General features: G+C 44.8%; 1 protein-coding gene across 1 annotated transcript in view; it reads right to left on the reverse strand.

Annotated features, from left to right (window-relative positions):
* The window catches only part of HYDIN (HYDIN axonemal central pair apparatus protein), a 181,490-nt gene that overhangs the window by 152,759 nt on the left and 1,511 nt on the right, over positions 1-27,220 (reverse strand). The window contains exons 3-6 of the mRNA XM_068956343.1: positions 25,888-26,007; positions 22,020-22,154; positions 14,722-14,921; positions 4,849-4,973 (exon numbers count right to left, since the gene is read on the reverse strand). Of these exons, the coding sequence (XP_068812444.1) occupies positions 4,849-4,973; positions 14,722-14,921; positions 22,020-22,154; positions 25,888-26,007 (580 nt within the window). The remainder of the gene's footprint in view (positions 1-4,848; positions 4,974-14,721; positions 14,922-22,019; positions 22,155-25,887; positions 26,008-27,220) is intronic.

A 27,220-nucleotide genomic window follows, 5' to 3' on the forward strand; every position in this document is an offset into this window, starting at 1 on the left:
CCAGGCAGGGGTTGCTGCGAGGCTTCCAGGACACAGCAACCCACGGCCCGGAGAAGCTGGGTCTGGGTCAGACCTTCCCATGCTCCCAGAAGGGCAGAAAAGGCCCGTCCAAATATCTGTCTGGGCTCCTAGCAAAACTGCCTTAGTGCTTCTGAGACATGCTATAATAGGTGTCTCAACCACAGGCTAGGGTTTAACTATATATTTTACACATTTAATAAAAAAAAAAAAATCAATACAACCTAGAGAAACTGCCTCCCGATTTCAGCAGTATGCCCATCTGTCATTGCCTTGGGACTAAAATCGCCCCAGCTGCCTCCAGCACACTGGAAAAAGCACTTTATGGGGGAGATGGGAAGACTTTTGCTTCCAGATCTGCCAGAGAGTTGGGAGCAGCCCAGCAGGGAAGAGATAGCATGGGCCAGGCTGTGCTGCTTCACTCTGCAGCTCCATGCTGGGAAACACAAGGCCAACAACAGCTTGCCCAGCACTTAGCAAGGAGCAAGCAGGAAAGGATATCGAGAACCCAGCAGTTCCTAGGCCAGGCAGCAAAGCTCAGAGGCAAGGGGAAACAAGGCAGCTAGGCTGCCCTTCCCAGATCCAGGCAGGGGAAAACTAGCACCATGCAGGGTCCAGCTCCTAGCGCACAGCACTGGAGAAACGTACTTAGTTGCTCTCTTCTTCTGTACAGGAATAACCTGAATTTGGCTGAGAGCAAATTTTGCCCCAGGGCTCAGGAGGGGACACTGCTTCATCTGCTTCCTACAGGGAACCCAGAGGCTGCAATAACTAACTCAGGGCAGCAGAACTCATCCAAACTGATTGATGACTACAGCCAGAGGAAGACACTGCCACCAGTCCTTGAAGCAGTTAAGCAAGGAGCTGAGGCCAGGCTGCCCCTTCCTTGCTCTGAGCACGCAGAGCCGCAGAGGAATGCTCTGGGTCCATGATCCACAGTGAACAAGCTGATATTTGCTTCAGAAGAGCTCTTGCTAAGGGATTGTCAGTCCTCCAGTAAACTGTGTTGGAAGCCAAGGGAAAACAGGGTATTAATCTGTCAACTACCCAGATGGTTCCTCAGCTGGCTTTTAGCACTAGGCTAGAGGCTTCCAGTGGGATTAAAACCACGGAGAACTACTGCCTGAGCCACATGCTGCCTCTCTTCTGGGGAAGCCGCTTTCCGGAGCTCTCCATCCAACAGGAGGCAGGACAGCAATGGAGCAGACGCTGCTGCTTGAGGGCTGGCTCTTCTCAGATATGCTGTCTCCTAAAACTCACCTGCAAGTCCTGTCTCTGATCTTTTACTTTGAAGAGCATGATGATCCTGCCCCTAGGCTTTTGCTCCTGCATTAGTGTCTCAGAGCCACCGAAGGAAAGTGATCTGCATAATTACTCTTCTCACTGACAGCAATAAAAGCATCTCAGCACATAGCGGCTGTCAGCCATGCACTAGCTCCGTGGGGCTCTGCTAATTACCGAAGTTTCCTGTGCTGACAAAGGAATCCCAAGGGATGAGGGGGTGGGGAGGGGGGGGAGGACACTGATGGGTAAGAGCTGCACAGAGAAATCTCAGTGCTGCACAACAGATCTCCCAGACTAGAAGCACCTTGCAACAAGGCCCTGCAGTCACAGAATCAGGTCCTACACCTTGAGGATCATTCATCATATTTTAATCAAGCTACTGTATCAGGAAGGAGTTTAATACAGATTCAGTGAGTTCTGAGCAGAGAAGCAGTTCTCCTTCCACACTTCCCAAAGCCTCTCCACCACCTCCTTTCTGCAGCAGGTCTGTCTCTGGTAGCCACCTCTACCTCAGTGGAGCACCTGCCAGAAATGTCATTGTTTCCAGACACTGTGGGACCAGTAAATTTGCTTTCCATCTCTGGCATGGCTTTGAGAAATGTCACACGCTTTCTTAGCCATGTGTTTGGGAGCACAGCTCACTCTCCTACACCAAGCTTGTGCCATACTACTAGGTTGCAGCAAACACCATGGTTGCAGCAGACTGGATCTGATGTACAAACAGCACTCAATGGAACCCGCTTGGACATCTCACTTGAGCATCACTTGAGAGCTAAAAGAAAATTCAGCCCTCACGAATATTGACTTGCCTTCGGACTTCACTTAACACCGTAATTTTTTTTTCCCCACTTCCACGTGCTGTGGGCTAAAAGTCACCTGGAAAAGGCTAAGCCACCAACTAGACTTCTAGTGGCACCGAGCGCAAAACTGCTTCCAAACCAGTCAGTATGTTTGCCAGGCAGGTTGCAGAAGCCTTCTTGATGCTATAACTTGAGGCTTAAAATTAGGGTGATGAATACGGATGTTCTGAGCTACAGAACATCCCAAGCCATTTTCATTTCTGTTTGGGGTTGGAATAATCCCAGCCCAAACTCATTTACATGGGGGAATTTGAGGAGTTTGGACATGGAAAGGATTAAAGGGCAAGTTTTCCTTGTAAGTGATTATGCTCTTTGCAAAGACGTTTTCCTCATACTTGCGCAGCATAAAAAAGTTTGTACAGCATACCCAAGGTCAGTACAGACCTTCCCAACCAGGACAGTGTAAAGGACTTGTAGTTTAAAGGCAACCAATTAATATGTAAAGGGAAAACTACAGTCACAGTGAAGCGCTCCATGTTTGCTTGAGCAATGCAAAGGACAGATTTGACCCAATGTTAGCAAATAATAAACAATATAGCATACAACTGATCCTGTTCAAGTCACACCAATGCCAGCATGATCCATTAAGAATTACTGCCACTTGTGGGTTAGCAAGTAAAGACAGACACACAGTAAAGCAAGGAAAATGCCTCCCAACATCCAAAACTGCCGTTTTGCTCTTAGCACTTTATGTCACAGTAAACAGTTTGTTGGTGGTTCTGAAAGAGTAGTACAGCTGCTTTTCATATGTGACTTGCAGGGAGCCTGACTTTGTGCAGGACAAATTAGCTAGGGGCTGCCACATGAGGTCATGTAGTATTGTTTGGTGCTCTGCACTGTACCTGCAATAGGCAGCTTTTAAGACCGATTGAAACTGAAACTTTTAATCAATTCTGCAATTAATCTCAGCAGCTTACTACTTATTTGCATGCTTCAAAGCTAAAGAGATAATCCCTTAATTCGTCCTTTGCGCTCCTTCTCAATTTGGTACTTAAGAACAAAGGTAGTACCATACTGATATTCAGGAAGTCCTGGGTTCAGCCTCTCAGGTGCACATATCACTCCTAGAAGCAGGCCAGATCCAGGGAGGTTGCCCTTCTCTTGGGCAAGCTGCTGATTTGATTACTGTGGCCTATCCATGCAAATCCCTTTCACAAAGATTGACTATGAAGAAACTGGGTGTTTCCATCTAGTAAGAACAAGATCCACCCATGTCTTCAAATCAGGCCGTGAAGATCCTGGCCCTGATTCTTAGCTCTGGCTTTTCATTCCCAAAATATAACCCCACAGCCCTAGCCTCTAGGGTAATCAACCCTGAGTTACAACAGAGAAGAACCTGTCTGTAATTTATCCTGTACTTTCTCTAATAACTCCAAAGGACAATGCCCACAGATGAGGCACTTTTTTTTGCTTGTCTGGAATTTCAGTGGTTTTCAAGAAACACTGTGATCCAAACCCATGAGCTTCTTGGACTGAGCATGAACTGTTCTCTGTGGGTATGTGAGAGCCTGACAAATACTGAACAAAGCTGTGACATCCTATAAGACTACGCAGATAGTTTGGAAGATACAGGAGCATTTTACAAGCTTGCACAAACTCAAGATAAACAACAACCAAAAACCCCACACAAGTTCACTGCTGGGCTAAAGCTTCACAGTATCAGCTAGGTTGAGATATCACACTTCCCAGGATGAAGGATCAGGAATAGGGACAAAAGGAAAGCTCTCCTCCAGGCAAAAAAAGCTGCACATAAAATACTTGGCTGCAACTGAGAAATTCTCTCGTTCAGCATCACAAGATTCTTCTGCTGAACAAAGGCTGGCAGAAACATTTTAACTGGTCCCACTTTGAGTTTTCCCATTCACTCTTAAAATAATTTAAAAAGCTGATAGCACTCCTATGCCTGACCTTGGTTTCTCGTATCCCCTTATGAACTTTACACCTGATCTCAGGAGGAAGTGAATACTTCCAGCCAAATCCCGAGAGTCCTCAAGTCCGCTGTACTTTGGATCTGATGTTGTGAAGCATAGGATGCACATGGGCAGAGGGCAATGTAAAAAGGTCTGTGGCAAATCAGAGAAGTAGTATATGGCATAGAGAGGTATGAAAGGCAGCAGGTACTGAAGAGAATGCGATAAGAGACAGGTATTTTCTATGTTACACTTCAGATACACAGCATTATCTAGGCATAAAACCACATACATGCATACACACACTGCAAAGGAGAATCAATATTTCCCTTTCCTCCACTCAAGAATTCCCAGCAAAACAGGATTCCAAGATCTCATCATCAGAAGGACCCATTTTGATGACTTCTTTATCACCAGCTACCTTTGCCTTCACTTCTATTCGAGGTAAGTTTGAGACAGGACAGGTACACCCTGACAGGTAAGCATGCTGGCTCGTAGATTACTGTCATGGGCAGGGGGTGGGTGCAGCATAGACAACATGGCGCTGACATAGGGGACCCCTAGGCAGGGACCAGGGCACAGTGGCACAGGACATACAGAACAAGGACAGACTCAGCCTACGTCCCTTAACTGCTCATTTCTTAACACTGAAACATTCAGAGGTTCTAAAACAGTTTTGGAAGTTGTTTGCAAAGCAAGCTTAACGTTATTCCGGTCAAAAAAGGGCTCCGTTTTGAAGTAAGTAGAGCGTTCACCATGCACTCACCAGCACTTACCTGTGTCATAGTGGACTATCAGGGCTCTGAAATGATCCCCGGCCTCCAGTGGGTGAAAGTCCACTGTTACTTGCATGATCTCACCAATCCCTAGAGTCCCAATGGAGGGATCGACAGAGAAAGGGCTGCAACACAAAGATATATTAGGGCTATTGTGGGAGATCTAGAGACTGCATACCTCAAGGTCTAGGACTGGTTCACTTCGGCTCACCTGTGTAAGCAAGGAGCAAACAAGTTAGTGGAGCTAAGACAAAACATATAGGATCAGAAACAGACCTCACTGACTCTCACTTCTGAAGAGACCCAGCCCTCAAAAGATCATATGCTTTAAAGTGGCCTGATGCCCTGCATCCAGTTCTATCTCCATGCAGTGATGTTCAAGAGTCCAATCGTTAGCAGTGGTAAAACAGCCACACAATCAGAGAACTGCTTTTGAAGAGCAAAGAGATCACAGCAGCTATTTGCAAAACTTGACAATGATTTCCTCAAAAGTCTTCCCAATCTTGCAACCTATAAACCTCACCTCAAAAGATACAAACATAAGTCCACATCTGTTCCAATGAGATTACAGCCATCAAATACAGAGATTAAGTCTCGCTAGAAAGACCAGAGAGAATAATTAGTATTTGCTAATTTACAGAATTCATTCTTTTTACTTGGAAATTCTCCTGTCTTAACCTAAGAAATAGCATGCTTTATCAGCATTTCAACAAGAGTTGCTGTAAAGAAAAGGAACAATCAGAAAAATCTGAATCGGTGCAAGTGCAGATTAGAGCTACTGTGATACCACAGCATCGAAACAAGACACACAGAAGAAGTATCCCATTTACAGCCTGAATGATTAAACCTCTAGCTAATGAAAGGTTATTAACAGGAACATATCGTTGTGGGTTTAACAGGAGGTTGTTATATGCATTTACAAGCAATGGAAATAGACTCTAGATTGCCATCCAAAATGGTAACTGCATTTGCTTGGCCCACTAGCCACATTGCAAGTTCCATGCAATGTGTTAGAAATTAATTATGAAAATACGTTGGCACACCTTGGACATACCATGAATGATTCTGATTTGTCACCAGGTAAAGAGTTCTTGGTCAACAGATGTAAGACTCCATACTTTAATGCCTAGAAATAGCTCTCTGGACAAGTCAGATGAAATGTGTTTCTGGATGACGACAGCTTGGTTTCATGGCTCTTGCAAGGCCCCATTTGGAAGACAGAAGTTGTTGGTTTTTAGTGCTTTACTGGTGGTCAAATTAGATGGTAGGCATGCTCTGGCCTACTTTAGATCCCCGAGGAACTGAGCATGAAACAGACTGCATCTCCTACATCTCAACCCATGCTCCATCCACAAGGCAACCCTGTTACTGCTGGAACAAAAGTTTTGTTCCCTCATGCTCACCTGAGTCTCCAAGACCCAAAAGATGCAAGCTCCATAGTTAAACTTGACTTCTCTAAGCTTCAGTCAGCACCATCAAGCTGTTCCCAGTAATCCACAGATAAAATTTGTTGGTAAGGAAACATCCCTAACTGACACCACATTGTAATGGCTAAATCAAGATGAAAACCATCGGCAAGAAATGAAGCTGTCAGGCTGAACTTTGGAGTTTTACGCATCATTTGTGAGCTGTTCTTTAAGAAAATTCTGGTCCTCTTAGATGTATCCTTTTAACAAATCGCAAGTGATCCTAAAAGGCAGAAAATCTTTTAAAAGATAACTTATTAGCTTGCTTTCTTCTGGCACACTTAAGTATATCTGTTTGCTTGGTTGTACATCCGAACTTTGGCAGGTCCAGAGCTGAAATCTCCCAATGGTCCCTTGCAGCCAGAATTAGATCCCCAGCTTGTTTAAATCAAGCTAGCCATACTATTTTAGAAGAGGCCTTCTGATTGGCACCTGCTGAGATCCAGCCTCTTATTGCTCTCCAGAAAGGGATCAATACTGGATTCGTAAACAATTTCATAATGAGATATTTCGGCATTTACATCCCACATACTTCCACCAGGCATCAGTTTTCTTTCTTTGCAGAACTGGGCAAACGCAATGTTCCATGAGGATACCAAACACTGAATACTCCTGACATAATTTAGGAACGTAACTGACAAGAGTGAAAAAAGCTAGCAAATTTATGAATCAGGCTTTCAAATCATCTTGCCACCTTTTCTCCTACAACCATGTTTAGCAAATGCATCATATAAGGAGAATACAATAACCCTTTTCAAGTCCTACCGTATGTTTAATCTACTACCATCTGCCTTTTGCTCTGTCCCCAAATTAGCTTTCTCTTTCTAATAGTGCCTTAATCTGCATTATAAAAAGTCATTTGAGTTCGAGGAAAAAAAAAAATCTGCAGCCTTTTGTATCATTTTATTGAGAGCTACCTCCTGCCCCAAGGAAGTCTCTAGTGCCAGTAAAATCTACTGGTAATTGAATGGCCTTATCTGTCTATTAAGACCTACTGGAGGAAAACCTCAAAGATCATTTAATCTGAGAATGTATTAATTTTAATAATGCTAAAGCTGTCAAAGTCGAGCAATATTATTGCTTCTGTTAGCGGAGCCTGTTGCTCAGTAAAGTATCCAAGACTCCATCTCTGTGCTGAAATGTGACTGCATGCAGTCAGCATCATCCAGCTGTCTTTCCCTCTTTCTCTGATTAGGCACCAAGTGCTGCAGAAAGGCATAGGGGAGGGATATCACAGGGTACAAAGAGCATCCAAGGATATGAATCCATGTTTAGGAGGCTGAGGGCTCAAAAATGTGAAAACAGAACCTAGAGGCAGAGACTGGACAAAGCAAGAGGTATCTCTGAAAAAGAGATTTTGAACGGAAAGAGAAAGTTTAGGGCTGAGCTTCATAACTGGACTCAAATCCGTTTTCTCTTGCTGGAATGTCCTGATTCTTACTTGCTACATTTCCCTGTGGCATCTGGCTAATTTGGTCAAATGCTCTCTTCCCTCATGCAGTGGAGCAATCACAACTCTCAAGGAGCTGAGGGGGCTTTCAAGGAGCACTAACTCCAAAGAGGACCTTAAATGTCTTTTGTTTGGAAAGGGTGATGAGGATGCTTGCAGAACATTTTTCTGAATGCAGTTGTGTACCAGAAGGGGTCCGCTGGGCCTTCTCACACAAGCTCATAGGTCTCTTTGGGAAAAGAGGAACAGAGACCTTGAAACAAAAACACTTTGCAACTTCTTCCTAAGCTATTTTCACAATGTTAGCTCTGCAATCAAGTCCAAGAAGAGTCAAGGCTCCAGCTGCAGTCTTGTGCCTTCCAGAACTTCATATTTTCAGATGGTCTGCACCCTGCACATCAGAGGTGGGAAAAAGAAACAAAGGCAAGAGCAGCACATGAGTATTATAAAGAAGGATGCAAGCGGGCTCCTGGTTCTGTGTCTTGTAGGACAATTTCCTCAGCTTTTCAGACTTTGGTAGGAACATTCCTAAATGGAGGTGCCTATCACTGAGTGATCCTCTCTAGCCCTGTAGTATGGCATAGCACAGTGCCTGCAATGTCAAAGATAGAGTTAAAAAGGCAGTGCTGCATAGAGATCTGCTTCCAGACACCATTTTCAACTCAAATGCACTGGAATGACATTTTATCTTCCTGAATGTCATAGAGAAGAAACTCATTATCCTGCCTTAACAATGAGAAAGGGAAAGGGAGAGAGTTTCTATATTTATACTATTATTATTTTTTATTACCAAGCTATGCAATAAGAACGGTGTATGGACAGGCAGAGCACAAGGAGATGACAAGACAATACCAGACTGCATAATGGATTGTTCACCAGTGGTCAAGATGTGTCATGTTCTCTGGTAGGTACCATGACAAAAGGAGAGCTCTGCAGAAGGAACTGCAGTCAGCCCCATGGATTTGCTTGAAGAGCGCTTCCCTGGAGTGAAATGCACAACAGAAGATGAATTTGAGTCCTTGCATAAATGGCCAACAAGTGCGGAACGTCGTCATGAACTGACTAGGTAAGAGCTGAGCTCTCGGTACTGACTAAGAGGAAAGGTGAGGAGGAGAGGTAGGCTGAAAATGCTTTGAAGGCAAAAGCAGATAGCTCATGCTTGATGCCGTAGAGAAGGGAATCCACGGAAAGGATGAAAAGAAACATATGAGCAGTGCAATGGACTAGGAAATAGTGGCATCTACAGCAGACCTGTGAGTGGACAAGAACCTGGATTTGTCCAGGCCAGAAAACAGAAATGGCAGTAACAAAAACAGTTTCAACTGTGTGAATGCATAATAAAGGCCATATTTCAGAGAGCTAGGCAGAAGGAATCCATAAGACAGGGGTCAGCTGATAGGTCTACACGTTCACAGAATCACAGAATCGTTTAGGTTGGAAGGGACCTCTGGAGATCATCTAGTCCAACCTCCCTGTTCAAGCAGGGTCACCTAGAGCATATTGCCCAGGATCACATCCAGACGGCTTTTGAATATCTCCAGCGAAGGAGACTCCACCACCTCTCTGGGCAACCTGTTCCAATGCTCTGTCACCCTCACAGTGAAGAAGTTTTTCTCAGGTTCAGATGGAACTTCCTGTGGTTCAGTTTCTGCCCGTTGCCTCTTGTCCTGTTGCTGGGCACCACGGAGAAGAGGCTGGCCTCATCCTCTTGACACTCCCCCTTCAGATACTTGTACACGTTGATGAGATCCCCTCTCAATCTTCTCTTCTCCAGGCTGAACAGGCCCAGCTCTTGCAATCTTTCTTCATAGGAGAGATGCTCCAGCCCTCTAATCATCTTGGTAGCCCTCCGCTGGACTCTCTCCAGGAGTGCCATGTCTCTCTTGTAGTGGGGAGCCCAGCACTGGACACAGTACTCCAGGTGAGGCCTCCCCAGGGCTGAGGAGAGGGGCAGGATCACCTCCCTCCACCTGCTGGCAACACTCTGCCTAATGCACCCCAGCAGACCATTGGCCTTCTTGGCCACAAGGGCACACTGCTGCCTCATGTTTAACTTGTTGTCCACCAGCACTCCCAGGTCCTTCTCGGCAGAGCTACTTTCCAGCAGGTCAGCCCCCAGCCTGTACTGGTGCATGGGATTATTCCTGCCTAGGTGCAGGACCCTGCACTTGCCTTTGTTGAACTTCATGAGGTTCCTCTCCGCCCACCTCTCCAGCCTGTCCAGGTCCCTCGGAATGGCAGCACAGTCTTCTGGTGTGTTAGCCTCTCCCCCCAGTTTAGTATCATCAGCAAACTTGCTGAGGGTGCACTCTGTCCCTTCCTCCAGGTCATTGATGAATATATTGAACAAGACTGGACCCAGGACTGACCCCTGGGGGACTCCACTAGCCACAGGCCTCCAACTTGACTCTGCGCCATTCACCACAACCCTCTGCACTTGGCCATCCAACCAGTTCTCAAGCCACCTCACCGGCCACTCATCTAGCCCACACTTCCTGAGCTTACCTAGGAGGATGTGATGGGAGACAGTGTCAAAAGCCTTGCTGAAGTCCAGACAACATCCACTGCTCTGCCCTCATCTATCCAGCCAGTCATTCCGTCATAGAAGGCTATCAGATTGGTCAAGCATGATTTCCCTCTGGTGAATCCATGCTGACTACTCCTGATCACCTGCTTGTCCTCCAGATGCTTAGTGATGACCTTCAGGAGGAGCTGTTCCATCACCTTTCCAGGGATGGAGGTGAGGCTGACAGGCCTGTAGTTTCCTGGCTCCTCCTTCTTGCCCTTTTGGAAGACTGGAGTGACAGCGGCTTTCTTCCAGTCCTCAGGCACCTCTCCTGATTGCCATGACCTTTCCAAGATGATGGAGAGTGGCCTAGCGATAACATCCGCCAGCTCCCTCAGCACTCGGGGGTGCATCCCATCGGGGCCCATGGATTTATGGATGTCAAGTTTAGACAAAAGATCTCTAACCTGAGATTCAGATCTCCACTTCCCTTCAACTCCATTAATTCCTCTACTTCTCTCATACGCATGTGTATTTGTACATATCAATAAAGAAGCTACTATGGGATGTTAATTTTAGCTTTAACACAACACTGCGTTCTTACTCAGCAAAAGTTAAAAATATATTTAACAAACATTTAAATTTGTTGATGAACAGGAATAGACCAAAGCTTTTCTGAATTTAAATCTTTAAGCCCAGCACTCTTTCCCCATAGCACCTAGGCTATAACTCTTGATTACTGCATATCATATTTACACTTTAAGCTCTCCAGGACAGGAAACATAACTCATTCATTTCCAAAGCTCCCGGCACAATTTTAAGTGTTCCATGATGATAATTAATCATCATCATCATGTTATTACTAAAGTCATTCAGGGGAATTAGTGGCACATTAAACCAAATCTTCACCACCTCTGCTGTTAATAATGATGCAGCCTTTGTTACACTCTCTACATCAGGGAAATTAATCCCCTGACATTAGCAGGGGAATGGCCTGTCTTTTATGGAAGCCTGTGTAGACATATTAGTTCAAAGAGAATGGCCAGCTGATGATATATTAACCTACAGAGCAGTGTATTGGCCTGATTCTCTAGCCAAGTTGTCAGACATGCTGGTGACCAAATCTTTTCTGTTCAGGTTTCTAGCACCACAAGCCTTACCTGGGAGCTCAGCACTAGGTATCTGAGCAACTCCTCATAACACTTCAAAGCATGGAACCGAACCCTGATCATTGCTAACAGAGGTAGCAGAGACTCAGTAATGCAGCAGTTGTCATGGACATAGAATAAGGCCCAGAGGCACTACCTGAGACTGCAAGAGGTGGTACAACACAGTGATGACATGTCAGATGACATGGTCCCTACTGCTGAACTGGAGTGACCACTTTTGGCACATCAGAGGCCTCAAAGACAGACATAGTCACCCAGACCTTGGGCTGCAAGGTCCAGGACATCAGGAAGGAATGCTCAAAATTTGTTGGATGATGCCAAATTGGGGGGAGCGGTCACCACACTGGAGGGCAGGACTGCTGTTCAGAAGGATCTTGACAGGCTAGAGCATGGGCCAATGTGAACTTCATGAAGCTCAGCAACAGAAAATGCAAAACCCTGCATCAGTGATGGAATAACCCTGAGTAGAACTACAGGCTGGGTACTGACTGGATAGAGAGCAGCGCTGCAGAAAAGGACCTGGGGTGCTGCTGGACAACAAGTTAACCATGGGTCAATAGTGTGCCCTTGAAGGGGAAGCAGCCAACCACATGTAGGCCTATATTAATAAGAGTGCAGCCAGCAGGCTGAAGGAAGGAATTATTCCCCTCTTCAGCACTTGATACCAGTGCTGGAATACTGTGCCCAGTTTGGAGCTCCCAGTATGAGACATTGCTGAGTAGATGAGTCCAGCAGAGACCAAGATGCTTGGGGGCTGGAGCACAGGACATATGAGGAGAGATCAAGAGAACTGAGCTTGTATAGCCTTTGAAAAGGAAGATGAAGTTAGATCTTATTGCAGTCTACAATTCCTCCAAGGGTAGGTGCAGAGAAGATGGAAGCAGGCTCACCTTGGAGACACACACAGTGACATGAGGGAAAAATGAACAAAAGTTGCAACAATGGAAAATCTGATTAGATATTAGGGAAAAAGCGTTACCATGAGGGGATCAAAAACTGGAACAGGGGCCCAGAGAGGTGGGAAAATAATCTCCATCCTTGGAGATATTCAAAGCTCAGCACAAAAAGGCCCTGAGCAATCTGACCCAACTTTGGTTGGTCTTGCTTTGAGCAAGGTGTTGGCCCAGACGATCTCCGGAGGTCCCTTCCGAACTAAATTATTCTATGATTCTATCTGTGACACTTTTAAAATGAGTCACATTCTTCTTCACATATTCCCCCAAGCTTCCCATTACATTTCCTATACTTCTGTGTATATAGGTGTATAGGCAGATGGTAGGTAGACAGACACTACAGGAATTACATTTGTAAAAGCTTCTACTGAAGAACTCTTTATGACATTGCACTGCACTCATGGAAGGCAAAAAAAAAAGATGCAGAGCACAAACACAAGAACTTCTCAGTATTTAAAAAGAAGTCTGAAAGAAAGCAGTATTTTCTTCTGATTAAGAAGTGGCCACTGCTTATATTCAAAGATGTAAATGAACTTTTGAAAACCAGATTGGAATTTCAAACAGATGATTATGAAGTGGAAGACATGACAGATTCCCTCAACTTTGACTACAAGGGAAATCTCATATCAGCTTTTGATCTTTGTACACATGCGATCTGGTTATTCACAAGTCTGCCAAGTTTTGTGTGTAGTCTGAGACTATAAAGCTTTTCTAATGCGTCACATTTCCTCACTGCAAATCAAGACTGAAACATTTGATTGCTGAACTCAGGAAACCATTTCTAAGTCCTTATTAAGCAAGATTCAACATATGCTATATCATTGACTATCAGAATAGTCATTAAGTATTGAAAAACATGTTAGATACTTACTAGGTGTTTATTTAGGTGGTAACAACTGGATCTGGAAACCCCAGAGGAAAACTGTGTATTGATTTACAAGTTCCTGCTATATTTTCCATGCTGAAAAGACACTTGGGTGCCTTTTCTCTAGTTTAGATAACCACTGGCCCTACTTGGGCAAACCCATTGTTTCTTTACCCGCTTTTCTGTCCACGTTATCTTTTTCCCCTTGCTATAAGGTTTCAGCAGAAGCAGCATATAAATGAGACCCACAGTAGGATCTTCTCCCTTTTGAGAGGGCATTATGCTCCTTCCTTTGTGACTTGATCCTTCTAGCTGAACAGGCTGATCCTTAGGAAGTGACCACAGAGAAGGAAAAGCAGCATCCCAGAAGCCCGCTCCACTAGCCTTGCCAGGCTTTGGTGGAAGCTCCTCAGATCCTCTTGGGTCACAGGAGAGCAGTAAAGTTCTTTAAGCCCTGTTTTCCTACAGCTGGCAAGAGGAAGAAACCGAAACAACTTAGGTGCACCCAGACAATGGTGCCACAGAATATGGTGCCATTTGGCTGGTACAATTGGCCATAGCACTATCTATTTCAGGCAGGTACTTACCAGCAGGTGGCTGCAAGTTAGCTAACATTTAGCACTCTCCAGGAAACCTGGGGGAGATAAAGCTCTAAAAGAAAAGGCTCCCGCTACGCACCAGATTTTTGCTGCATCTTTTTGTCTGTGCCCTCTTTAGCATTCTGGTTCAGAGCTGTAAGGCAGTTTCGAAGCATGCGCCTACACTTTTCCTGCAGTGGTCCAGTCTACAGAGCAGTTCTGCTACTTGCAAACTAAATTACTGGAAGTTCCCTCCAGGTGTGCAACATATTCCAACTCCTGAGGGTCCAAATCACTGATTTATCTTTCAGTTTCAAACATCTGCATGAGGAGGATATTCAGTCCAGGGGACCAGACCAAACATACTGCAAAGTCAAGCCCCTGGACCACAGAGTGCTGATGTAGGGGTCTCAATATCTATTGCTTTGCCCTACTGATCTCTAACTGCACAGAATTATTTGCTAACATAGACACAGCTGCTAGCTTAAATGGCTCTTTCACCAGCTTATAGCTGGCCATTTCCTAACGCTGTATTTGGTCTGCATGAACTCGAGGTCCTAGCATTATCTGCCATGCAGGATCCTAGCCAACCAAGAGCAGTCAAGCTCCCTTCCTATGTTTGTTCCTTTCAATCCAACATGATCCAAGATGCTGAGTGGTACACACACCACTGGTTTAAAACCCTGCAGCACGCAAAATTTTAATCAAAGTTTGTATCATGCTTAAAATGCAGTGAATGACTGCAAAACCCCACATCTCTGACCCATTACCAGCTAAGGCTGCAACACAGTAGCTCACACTCTTTAGTTCCTTTTTATTACTCTTGGCTAGCTCTGTACTACCATATGACAGTGTTTTGCATGGACAAGATGCCAAGCTCCTTTACCTCTGAGTGCTGATGCAGTAACGGGCCTCTCTGTTACCAATGTTGCGAACCAGCAGAGTTTTCTGGGTAGTGTACTTGACTGGACAGACAGAGAAGTTCAGCTGGTCAGGGAAGTCCAAGATAGCTCGGGCACCTATAGCTCGGATAGGCACAATAAACTTTTCCCTCTCTGTGATGCAGGTGACCTGGTGGAAGTAATCCTGCAGGGAAAGAAACACAGCCTCAGCACAGTGCACTCAGTACTGTCCCCAGGGCAGGAGGAAGCAGAAGGAAAACTATTTTTTGTGACTCCATAACAGCAGCATTTAATAATGTAATGTATTAGTACTTCGTACTTTAATGACCCTTCACTCCAGCAGCATGATGTGCGTGGGTCTGTTACCTTGCAAAGGGGCAAGATAATCCCATTGATTCACGTGCTTTCACAGCAAGCTGGCAGAACCAACTTTATGCAGCCAGAGGACAAAGTTATCCGATACTTTGATTCTGAAACACCAGAATAGAATAATTTCACATATGGGATTACAACAGTAACAAGAACTTGCTTTGATCACTACAGCAGACTTAACAACACTACTAAAAACTCAGCTGTGCTACAGCGTAACTCCAATCCCTGCAACGTAGTGGCATCTTTGTAGCTTCGCTGGGGATATTCAGGTTCATTTTCACAAGGACTCAGCCACACGCATGTTCAACAATAAGCCTTTGGTTTAGTTCTGAACACATTGGATACAACAGCAGTTGTATGGATGTCAAGCAAGCATAGGGTGCATGTGCGTTTTTCCCTCTAGAGTCTTATCGATGACAAGGCTGGGGGAAGGGGGGGAAAAAAACCCAAAAAACTTAAAAAGGCTCTCTGATCTATCTCCCTACCCCAGAAGGGGCTCAGCTCTCTACCCAAACTATTTCTCAGAGATGCTTGTCTGACACATACTTAAAAGCACTAGCAACTCCACCCCTTCTCTCAGCAGCCTCTACCCTACCCTTACAAAGAGTTTTTCCTGCATCTAATCTCAGGTTTTCCTTTATATCTCAACCTAGCCTTAGGGGACAGAGAAGATGGTTTCACTTCTATGCAGGAAATTCTGGCATGGTCTACGCCTTAATCATGTCTCTCTTGTAACTTCTCTAGGCTAAGTGACTTGGCATCTTGTTAGAGTGCCTACCTGAGGCAGGCGGTAGGCTCAAATGCCCCCCCATCACATCAAATTCAACCTTGCTATTTCAAGTCATTGCTTGTTCAGAACAGGGCTGGACATTTAATCTCAACTGTATGGCATTCAGTGATGACAAAGCAAGTCAAACCATCACAATCATTTCATTGTAGGATTGAGCAGACCACTTTGGTCTCAGGATGTATGGTGTAATACCACTATGCTGAAAATATCTTCCTTCCACTGAAATGATTGGTCAAACTGCTGCGATAGGGCCAGAAACCATTTCTCCCAGTAGCTTTGTTACTGATAAAGAAATTGCATCTTATCACTCACACATGCTGTTCTGATCCTTTTTTCTGGGTGCTTTTAACTCATTTGAGATAGCCTTCTTGCTGCTTCAAGTAAATTATGAAGATTTGATTTAGGAATCTCACACAGCTGCAAACTGTCTCAACTAGAGCTGCATTTAGATTCCTCTGCACATGGGGTTTCTGCCTTCTCTTACCTGTGCTAAGGTCCCTGAGCCCAGAAGGGACATTCAGGCAAGGGAGGCACAGACACATACAACTGCACTAAAGTAGCAGGTAACAGTCACAACGCCTACTGACTGCTCTCATCGCACACCGACCACCTGCTCAGCTGGGGTTTAAGGTTCCAGTTACAAATGCTGTCACATCCAGGACAAGACAAAGAAAAATATCTTCTATGGACACAGATCTCAAATATTCACACTGGAAACTGCAGAAGGGCTTTAGCTTCTCATATCTAGAAGGATAAAATACCAGGAAGGGAGCCATAGCAAGCTGCCCACAGAATTGAAGACTAAATGCACTGCTGAAATGTGATATTCAGCAAACCTTCCTGAATTTGCAATTTTGTACTCAATCTTGCAGCAGCCTAACTCCTCTAAAATAAAAGCTAAGGGCAGCCCATGTGAATTTAAAGCACCCGTTACATGGGTACTTTATGTTCTGGACTGTTTAGATTTTCAGAAACTGCATTAGCAACTGAAGAATATATCTTAATTTTTTTGTCATTTTGGCCATACTACTATAATATTGGCATTGTAAATCCAATTGAAAGGTACATGCCTTAAGTCTTGGCATGCCTCGTTTACTTATCTCTCCCTTCCAGACGCAAGGTGGACAGGAGGCTGCAAGGGGTTCAGATCAGCAGAGGGATAAAGAAAAAAGAAGTTTCTACAATTTGAGGTATTGGGGGGAGGGGGGGAATCAATCATTTTCAAATTCATTGTCATTGCTAAAGAGCAAGTGGATCAAGAGCAATGTAAATAAGACTGCAAGGAATAAATACCTCCCTCAGGTATAAATCCCCTCAGCGCAAACATAGGCCACCTTCCCGCCTTCATTACTAGTGAGGGGCTTTGGGACTGCCTGTACAGCAGCGAGGGGGGGTCTGCTACAGAGAAAGGGACTTTTCTGGGTACATGAAGGCAAAGTTAAGTAACAAGGATTCAGCCTCATGGAGATAAGCCTTGAGAGGGAAGGATACCTCTTTGCTGTTCGGCTCCACACATGAGCAGAGAGGTGCATTGGGTGCTGAGTCCCTTCTCCAGGGCCTCCCAGGACTTCTGACACAGCCTCGACCCAAAGTCCCTAAGTGCCTGCTAACCCTCCAGCCATGCTCTGGTACCCCAAACTGGGCAAGTGCAGTGTCAGGCCAAATGGAGAGAAAACCAATGGAAGAAAAGTACTAGACAGAACGCTACTATTAATTCACTGTCCCTTTAAGCTTTTAAAAGGGGAAATGACCCTCCCTTGTGTGAAAATGAGGGCTGCAGTACTCCCTGTGCTACCAGCACACCAAATTTGCGATGCATTTAATACAACGCAAGTATATTGTTGAAAGCAGCTTAAAATCCACGTTTATTTCACAGCTGCAACCCCCTTAAACTGTTTAAAAACAGGCTTCTAGTTAAGCATGCCTGGATGAGACAGAGGGATTGCATCACTTAAATACTTTATAGTCTAAATCAGATATAAACACAACTCTTAGATTTTCATGAAAATACGACCACATCCTCCACACACCTCCCCCAGTTCCTAGGAAAATAAGTACAGATCATTGTATGATGGCACATCCCCTCTTAACATTCAGTTCTGGTAAGCAATAACTTGCAAGTTTTAGCCTTCAAAGCATCACCACTGGCATTTGAATTAACAGCCACTGAAGTGAAAGTAACGGCTTGTATCATAGAGCTGTTCCAGGCTCTTTGCAAACTTGGACTAACTTTATTGTCCTAGTGCGATCAACCTAACTGTTCAATATGCCAAGAAACAGAGATGTCAGTTTAGCTGCATAATTTAATGAAGTATTTAGCATCAGTTATCTTTGCAGTTGCCTGCTTAGGAAAAAAAAACAGCTTCTAGCATGAGGTAATGTAGTAAGTCAAGCAGGGAATGCTGAAAACTGCCGAAACCATAACACCATAAAGGCTGGAAAATAAGGGACATTAAAAGAGAGGAGAGACAGACACTGGAGCATGAAGACAGCCTTACATGAGAATGGGTTCCCCCCCTCCCTTTACTACCTCCCTCAGCAACCAGTTCACAGAATGCTTTGAAATTAGTCATTTGCCCCCAGTTCACCTTGTGCAGGGTCATTTGCCTTGATCTTCTGTCCCCTCACCTCCTCCACAAGAGTCTTATCTCAAAAGTATACTTGGAATAGCTTCTATATGCTACAAAACATCTCTAACAGGGCTGAACTGAATTTTAAAGCAGTTAATTTCAGTAATGCAATAACTCATTGTCCTGTCACATTCCATATTAATCAGTGAACATTAATTCAGTCTCCACTGGGCATCAGTAATGAATTTCGCAAACCTTAGGCTGAACTGGTATTGCCTGAGTGCCATTGCTACAGCAAAAAGCAAGAGAAACAGAATAATCTGTGCCATATTTTTATATGTCTCTTGCTTCCTTCTTCCCTTTAAGGTAATCTATTAACAAACCTGAAGGACACACATAAATGTAAGCAAGCCTATCTGTTGTTTATTTGCCAGTCAGCTCTGCAATGGTTTCCAATTAGGCAGAGACTGTCAGACCATAATGCAAAGACACCCGGGAACACACGGTGGCACGAGAACACCCACACTATACAACTGGAGCCATAAAACAGAAATGTGTAAATCAGAAGCAGCAAGAGTAACTAATTGGAAATGTTGCCCAACAAGAAAATCAGCATTTCATATTTATAATGCAAGTGCCAATAAACAAAGATACATGTCAGCTATTTATTTACTTACTGACAGCCCAATCATGTGGCATGTTCCCAAATGACTACGAGACAATAGGAAATGGCTCGTTTTTCAAGAAAGGGCTCCATGGCACATGGCATTTCAACCACTAACAACTCATGTTCCTTTTATTTAGGGCTTAGCCACAGTTCTGCTCTGTGCTTTACTCCCATGAATCAGGAATGACTTCACTGAACTCAGACTTACCCCAGAGAGGCAATAGGGGTAAAGGGTTGTGCTCATAAGCTTTCGACAACCAAACCACACATCTCTTCCACATGCAAAGAACTGCAAGCTCAACACAGATGACTTCACAGAGCCATCTCCCATAGCCTGCTTCTTTGCTGAAGGGTTTTGTAAAGTGCTCTGCACCTCTTGGCCCCACTACTGATTCGTTTCCAGCTGAGCTGCAGCACTCCAGCGCTTTGTTGACTCATGCGTCAGCAAGTACAAGATAGTGTTTGATTTCTATAAAATTCTGTACAAATTGAGCAGCACCTCTTTCCTGATGTTCTCCACAACCACTGCAAAGAGCACAAAAAGGACCAAGAAGGTAGTTCAGAAGAAGGGGTGTGCTGCAGGGTGTTTTCTATCCTGAGATACCCCATTGGCCGAAGAAGCTGCCTTGGACTAAGCCAAGGGACATATCTGACCACCGAACCTGCTGCAGAAGGTGACCTTGCAGGTGGTCAGAGGCACAAAAGTTCAGCATGCTGTGGGCAGCCAAGTTTACCACTCCTGTTTATTGCCTAGATATCTGCCAGAACTGCAGTGGCCTCCCACTGGCAGAGCTCCCCATTTCATACTCTGGCCATCTCAAAAGCAAGACGAGGGACAGTGTTGAACATTACTGCTCTCTGGATTGAGAAGCGAGTTATTTCTCTCTGCTTCTATTTGCAGTGATGTTTGCGTGTTGCTCTGCTGCCTCTCTGAACTTGAACAGCAGTACTTTGCACTTCAGGGGCAGCAATTTACCTCTTCCACCCCCAAAATGAATACCCACTAATTAGTACTAATAAATCATATTTTAAAAGCACCAGAATACTTTGCAAAGTCTACCTCGATGAGATTAAGCTCTTGTGTCATTTGGATAGTTTGGAGAACTGCCCTAGGCCAACATACTTTTCACCCTAAATATTAATGATATTAAATAATTTCGCAGTCCCTCCAGAGGAACAAATTATTCCACAGGCATAGGGAGATGGGGACCTTGGGGCATTTCCTCTTTAATTTTCTATGTCTTTCCCATCCTCAAACAGCATATAGTGTTACATGAAAACCAAGCAGCAAATGAAAGACAAGAAAACACTTAGTCCCAAAGAGATCTTGCCCCTCTGTCCTCATGTAGGAATATTAGCTGGCTCAAAACTACCCCCAACCTTGCCTCTCCAATGAGGCCATTGGAAGAACAGTGCTAGGAATTAGTAGGATGCTGGTATAAAAAAATTTGCCTGCCTGTCTTAGTCTCCCTGCAATGCTTCCCCCACTCCTTGCTACATGCTAAATCCCCCTGCTGTACAAACAAGCCTTCAGATAACAGTATTGACCCTTCTCATCATAGCACTGAGGATCAGATTTGCCAGGGGCACAGCACTAATACTCACACCTCAAAACCGTGCTTTAGTGTATGTATGGTGTGGAAGAGGTGTCAGTTGCTAGAGCAATCACCACAATATGCTGCGTCTTCGTACAGGTACGCCAGTATTACTGGCCACAGGCTTTGGGGCAATGTGTGTTTATCTGTAAGGACACAGCAGGGCAGATTGTACCTGCTCATTTTTCCTTATACATGCTCTTTCAGGCAGATGTCTCCCAGAGCCCTCTGCAGCACATTGACCTCCCGCTGAGTTAAGGACACCTAGAGCTCAGCACCTCTGTGCTAGACTTGCTCCCTGCCATAGGCACAGCACTTCCTCTCCTAGACTCGCAGCTGGATTGCGCATAGGCAAGTGTCCTCAGGGACAGCACAGCTGCAAGGCTTGAAAATACAGGGCTTGAGAAAGCTTCTTCTTTTCTCTGGTCCAGAGTGAGGCACAGAAGTGGTTGCCAGATGGCAGAAAGAAAAGCCTTCCCTGGTTCTATTTGTTCCTGTAGTATTTTCTACCATAATAAAGCCCCTACCACTGAGTAGAAGGTTGGCTAAATTACTTTTTCCACATCCCTTGTCTTTTTCCTGTGTTCTGTGTGCATCTTCCCTCTCCAAAGCCCAAGTTCCTCAGGGAGAAAAAGCACAGCCAGCCAATCCCCCTGCAGTGTCTAACAGCATCATGCAATGCCAAGATGCAACTAGCTCAAGATCTCACAACCAGTCTACAGCAGACCTCCTCATGCAGCAGGACATGGGCTGTAACCAGCATGCATCAGGTTAAAAAAAATTGTGACTTTAGACCTAATGTTCAGCTGTCTCACTACTGGATGCCCAATACAGCAGACACTAAGCTGACTCCAGTTTTCAAAGGTGGTGACCCTCCCCCAAATATCAAGTTCACTCTGGGTCCTTCAAATAACAGGTCACAAATATAGATTTTCATTTTTATAACCTGGGGAACAAACCCAGGACCATGCAACAATTAAGTGAGGCCAGAAACCAACACTTAGAGAGGCCCCCTCCATGCACAGGGGAGGACTTCTCACCCCCAAAGCCAATAGACATTACAGTAAGTGCTCCAAGAATAAAGAACAGCCTCAAACAGGTAAGAGAGCCTCCAGCCTGCAAGAGGCTAGTCTTCACCACGGGGAGAGTTCCCCCTGTTCCGGATCCCATGCATCTCCACTGAAATTAGGACAGTTCCTCAAAACCCATGCCACATCCCCTTTCTGAATCCAGCCCTGCAAGTTCATATTCCATTGAGGCACCAAGCTCTCAGGACCTGCAGTCTCACCTTGTTCTCCTCAGGGGTGAAAACTATGCGGAAAGTTGAGGGCATGCCAGGTGCTACCTTATGACACACGTCATTGGGGCTGATCAACTTGAAGTAAGGTGAACTCTCCAAGACCACCTTCACCAGCCGAGGAATCTGCGGAAAAGATATGAAATGCAACCGATGTGGAAACAAAGAGAAAGGACTTGTCCATGCCCAGGAGACATCCTTCTTCCTTAACCACCTTTCCAAAGCACTTTTGGCCCCATTGGTATATGCACACAATACACAAGGATGGACTTGCATCCATCCCGCCTAAGCAAGACAGCTCTAGGCGAGGGGCTATCAGGGCAATGCCCTGCTGAGAGGAAATTCCCATCAGGTAAGGCACGCTGGCAGTATGGAAATCAATTCAGTATCTTAATCAGATCATCCACTTGTTCAACAAGCCCAAAGCACCCGCAGACAGCTTGATTCTGCCTGTACACAGATGCAGACATGCCTCTAGCTACAGAAATACTGCTTTGGCTTCAGATAATATATTTGTTATGCTGGGGCAAGGAAGAAATTTCACCTCTAATGCACTGGGTTTGAGTGGGGCAGCCAAGCTGATGTACTACAAAGACAAGCAGACAGACTGGCAGGAGGAGGAGAACACAGACATTGTGGCTTTACTGGGAATACAAACAAGCTGAGGGAGAAGAGTAAAAGGAGGAATACAAGAAGGCAAAGAGACAATGCAGGAAACGGGGAGAAGGAGTTGCTGCTGTAAAGCAGCAAGCGAGAAGAGGCATGACAGTCCAGGGAAGAAGGAAAGAGAGGCTGATCCAGAAGATGAGAGCAGTTGACTTGCCAGAGTGATGGAAAGTCAGACTACAATTACCTCCTACCCCCCTAGGCTGTGCCTACCAATTATGGGCTTGAAGGGCAATTTCTGCCTTGAGATACATGACCAGCACTGACTCATAGCGTGGTTTCATTATTAAAAGCCAGTCTCAGCTCTCCAGAGGCTCTTGCTGCCTGGTGATCATAGCCAGGCAGCTGTCAGTACAGGCAAACCAGATTTCTGGGTATTCCTCCCAACACCCAAGAATCCCTGCAGGCACCTTTCAGCAACTTCTGCCCTCCAGGACACTAAAAAACACAGAGGAAGCAAACAGGGGTCCTGCAGGACCCAGATATCAACTCCAGAGCACTGAATCTCATCTGGAAAAATTGCAAACAGGCAATTTTAACTGACAGATAACTTCACTGATAAACAACGAACTCATGTGAGATCCGAGGAAAATAGGGAGATTCAGTCTGTGTCACCCACTGGAGCCTGGTAACCCACAGCCAGCATGGCAAAGGCAGTCCTGAACTCTTTGAAAGCCCTCTGCTCTCAGCAACACCCTGGGGCAGTGAGTTCTAGGAGTCATTTCACACTGCACACGTCTTGGTTGCTGAGCCCCTTGGAAGGGGATCACACATGCCATCCCACCAAGACCTTCAGAAAAAGCCACTCAGAACGTCCCTTAGAGGGTGAAGTGATAAGGAGTAGCCTGAGGACAGAACAACAATTTTCCAAAACACAGATAAGAGCAGTAAGCATAGACTGAATCACTTCTGCATTTGAATGGTTACATAGCCTCCATTTGGAATACAGTCTGCTGTTAGCTGGATTTATATAGAGCAGACAAGCTCAGGCTGCTGTGCAAGTCCATATGATTTGGAGGAAACCTGGAAAACCAGTGAGAAAGTTTTATGAAGCAGTAGAGCTTTTTCTCCAGAACATTACCAAAAGCCAAAAAATTAAAATGCAATAACCACTCTTGGAATTATCATCTTTATCTTGTGTACTAAAACACCCCAAGGTTCTTCCTTAGGGCTAATCTTGCCTTTACACCAGTGCTGTCCAACGGCTGAGGTCTTACTAGCATAAAAAAAACAACTAATTCATTTTGGGGGAGAAAAAAAAATTAACAATTCACACATTGTCTCCCCCCTTGCAGAAGATGTGAATCCCAAGGTACAGCTATACAAGTTTATTATTTTTTACTGGGAATGGCAGAAATGTTGATGCAGATGTTCTTTTCCACTTGAAGAAGCATAAATAGTACAAGTTAACTGTTTGCCTGTTGGCTGGTACTTGGCAAAGACAAACATTTTGAAGTGCTGCACAGATAATGGAGTGTCTAAGGGTCAAAGGATTTAGTGGGAAGGGAGCAGAGAAGCATAAGAGAAACTGAGGCATGTTTTGTTGGGAAAGAGGATACCAGCATCAAAGAGCATCCCAGATCACAGTGCAGAGTACGTGAAAGACATCCTTTGGGAATCTGCTGCATCTTTTCAATATGCCCCTGCCAAACCCCAGGCAAGGAAGGGATCAGTACTCTCCAAGAATAACTAAAGGGGCTGCACCTGCATCCTTCCTTGCCAAAGGGTTTTCCATTTTCAACCATGTCCCTGTCAAAATCTGTTATCTCAGGGTGTACTTTGACTTCTCTTGTTTCTCTCCCACCTGCAATATCCCTTGATAAGCAGACAGACAAAAAAGTTATTTTCTCATACAGGTAGATTTGGAGGAGGGTTTATTTTCACCGTCTCCTGTACACTTCCCCCAATTCCCCTATAGTCCTCCTCTCATGCATACATCTTGCATTTGATTGCCCATTATGCTTTTTCATGACAGAACAGAATCTGATTACTTTTTACACCCTTCTTGTTCTTTCATGCTGACCTTTCTCCACTTCCAGTATACTTATTACTACGTGTCAAGCAAAACCTTTGGGTGTACAACATTCTCTCCCTGAGCACTTCCTAACTCAGCTCCTTTCCTCCCTCCTGTCTTTTCCCACCAGCTTGCCCTTGGCACATGCCTCATTTGAGCAAATGTTTCCCCCGCTGAAATTCAAAAGGTCTCAATTTTCTTCTTTACACTGGAACAAAATTGCTGACATTTTTCAACTTTTCCCTTCTTAGTTTCTTGGGAAATCTCAAAATGATCGCAAAGTTATTTCAAGTAAAGGCAAAGACCTTCAAGAGCACATCACTCTGGATGGCTGTGGCTCTCTGAATGGAAGGCAGAGAGCCACATTGCCTTAGAGAAGCCTGAGCCAGAACTGAATTAAGCTTAGCGGGGCCTAAAGTGGAACCTAAAGAACTCCCATTGCTTCTGCTAAATCAGTCTTTTTCCACTGCTGATTCAAATTACCTTTTCTGGACAGATAATGCCACTATTTGTAACTTATTTCAGCATAAGGTAGAGAAGGATCAACCCCTGTACCTGCCAATAGTGAGTGACATCTAACAGAGGCAGCATACAAACCATGCACTGTCAGCTCACATCTTGAGCCATGGTTTTGAACCATTTCCTGGCCCAGAGAGAGTCTGTGGACCAGAGTGTGTCCACAGGAGGACCAGTTCCAGGGGAGAGTGCCTTTTCTCAGCGGGGACTGTTGTATTCCCCCCCAGTTCAGTGACACTGCAAGCAGCTGTTAAATAAGCTGAGAGGCAGAGATGCCCCGGCAAAAACCTAGATAAACTGAGCCTTCTGGACACCAGACAGTGCATGCTCTTGAGGCAGGGCATGATGAAGGCAAATAAAAAGTGTGTAGCTCTCAACATTCGCATCAGCCCAGGGATTTCAAGGGGAAGGGTGCTAAATGGGAAAAGCCCCTTTGGGTTAAATCCCACCAGTGAGTGGTAAAAATCAGAGGGAGAAATCCTTTAACAACATGGAAGGGCTTCCACCCTCTTGTTTAAAAAAAAAAAAAAAAAAAAAAAAGAGGGTGAGATTTTTATTAGGACATGCTGCATGTAGTGGATAACTTGCTATGCTGTATGCTACATGAGTTAGGCTGCTCTCCTCCTCTAGCATGATGCTAAACTTCCACATCCCAGCGCTCACCTTGTCATTGTTCCTCAGAATCAGAGGCACTTCGTAGATCTCACACGGAACGTAGTTCTGAAATACCACCTCTGACGGGAAAGGCTGAAACAAGCTCTGTTCCAGGTCAAGTGCTGAGAACTGGAAATGCAAGACAGACAGCAGTGAAAGGTTCAGCTCCTGGAAGCATGATCCATGGATGAGAACAGTGAGGTGCAGCTTCTTGGTGGGGAGGTCTGTCCAGTTCACTCTAGGTAAACTGCAGTTCACCTGTGTTCAGAACTGATCAAGAGCTACCAGACCACATTAAGCAGGCTCAAGTCAAGCGATTTTGGCAGGTGTCTCTCTGGAAAGAGAACCAGAATTTATGTCCAGCTCAGCCCTGTGCTAATGTGGTCACGCAGCTCCAAAAATACTTACCAAAAGAGCCACGAGTACTCATGGAACAACTGAAATGCAAGAACATCTTTGGGACTCCAAGGGAGACAAACTAGGAAATAGTTTTACTTTGGAACAGGTCCCTAATATCTTCTTGGAATAGGAAGCCTAGAGACCAGCAGGCAGAGAACATTACTGCAAGAGGGAAGGTCAACAGGTAAGCAACACAGTAGTTAGGAAGAAGAGGTGAATGCTGGATGCCCATAAGGTTCGGCTCTTATCTCAGCACTACTGGACAACTCAAGAATGGACTTAGTATCTCCTTTTCATGAACTCTAAATTGGAGAGAGAAATGCTCTATTTCATTCCATTACAGTTGCTTTATTTAATACTGCTGCAGAAGCACATCTGAAAAATATATACAAACACAGAGCAAAGGGTTGCAGGGCAGAGAAGCATTATATTGAGAAAACTCCTCCTGCTCTTCCTCTACTTTTTCAGTTGCAGTGTTCCCACTGCAAGACACAAGTGGATCTCTTATGCCAGGACGCATAGAAATCCCAGTCAGGCTGAAATCAGTAGCTGCAGCACACTGCCAGCTATTTGTGCGCATCTGATGTGTTCTCAACCTTCTGTGATGTCTATGACAGTTGTTAACCAATTTGTTACAGGCATCTTGCTGGCAATTTTCTGCTCAGTAGTCTACCTCTGCAATTATTCCCCCTTGGGCTGTGTGTTATATATTGAGCAGTTCTTTAAGGAAAGTAGTTTTAAACATTCATCCCACTAAACGTTCATCCAACTAAAGCACATCTATTCACTCTGTCAGGGGCATATTCCCTTGTATACCTTATAGGGCCCTGTAGCCTGCAGATCTAATACGTTTTATGGTCTCAACATTTTATTCTAGCCCAAAGCATTAATGAAATTATGGCTTTAAAAAAAAAAAACCAACACCAACAACAACCTTGAGCAA

This window comes from Struthio camelus, chromosome 10, assembly GCF_040807025.1.
Source record: "Struthio camelus isolate bStrCam1 chromosome 10, bStrCam1.hap1, whole genome shotgun sequence".
Taxonomy (NCBI): Eukaryota; Metazoa; Chordata; class Aves; order Struthioniformes; family Struthionidae; genus Struthio; species Struthio camelus.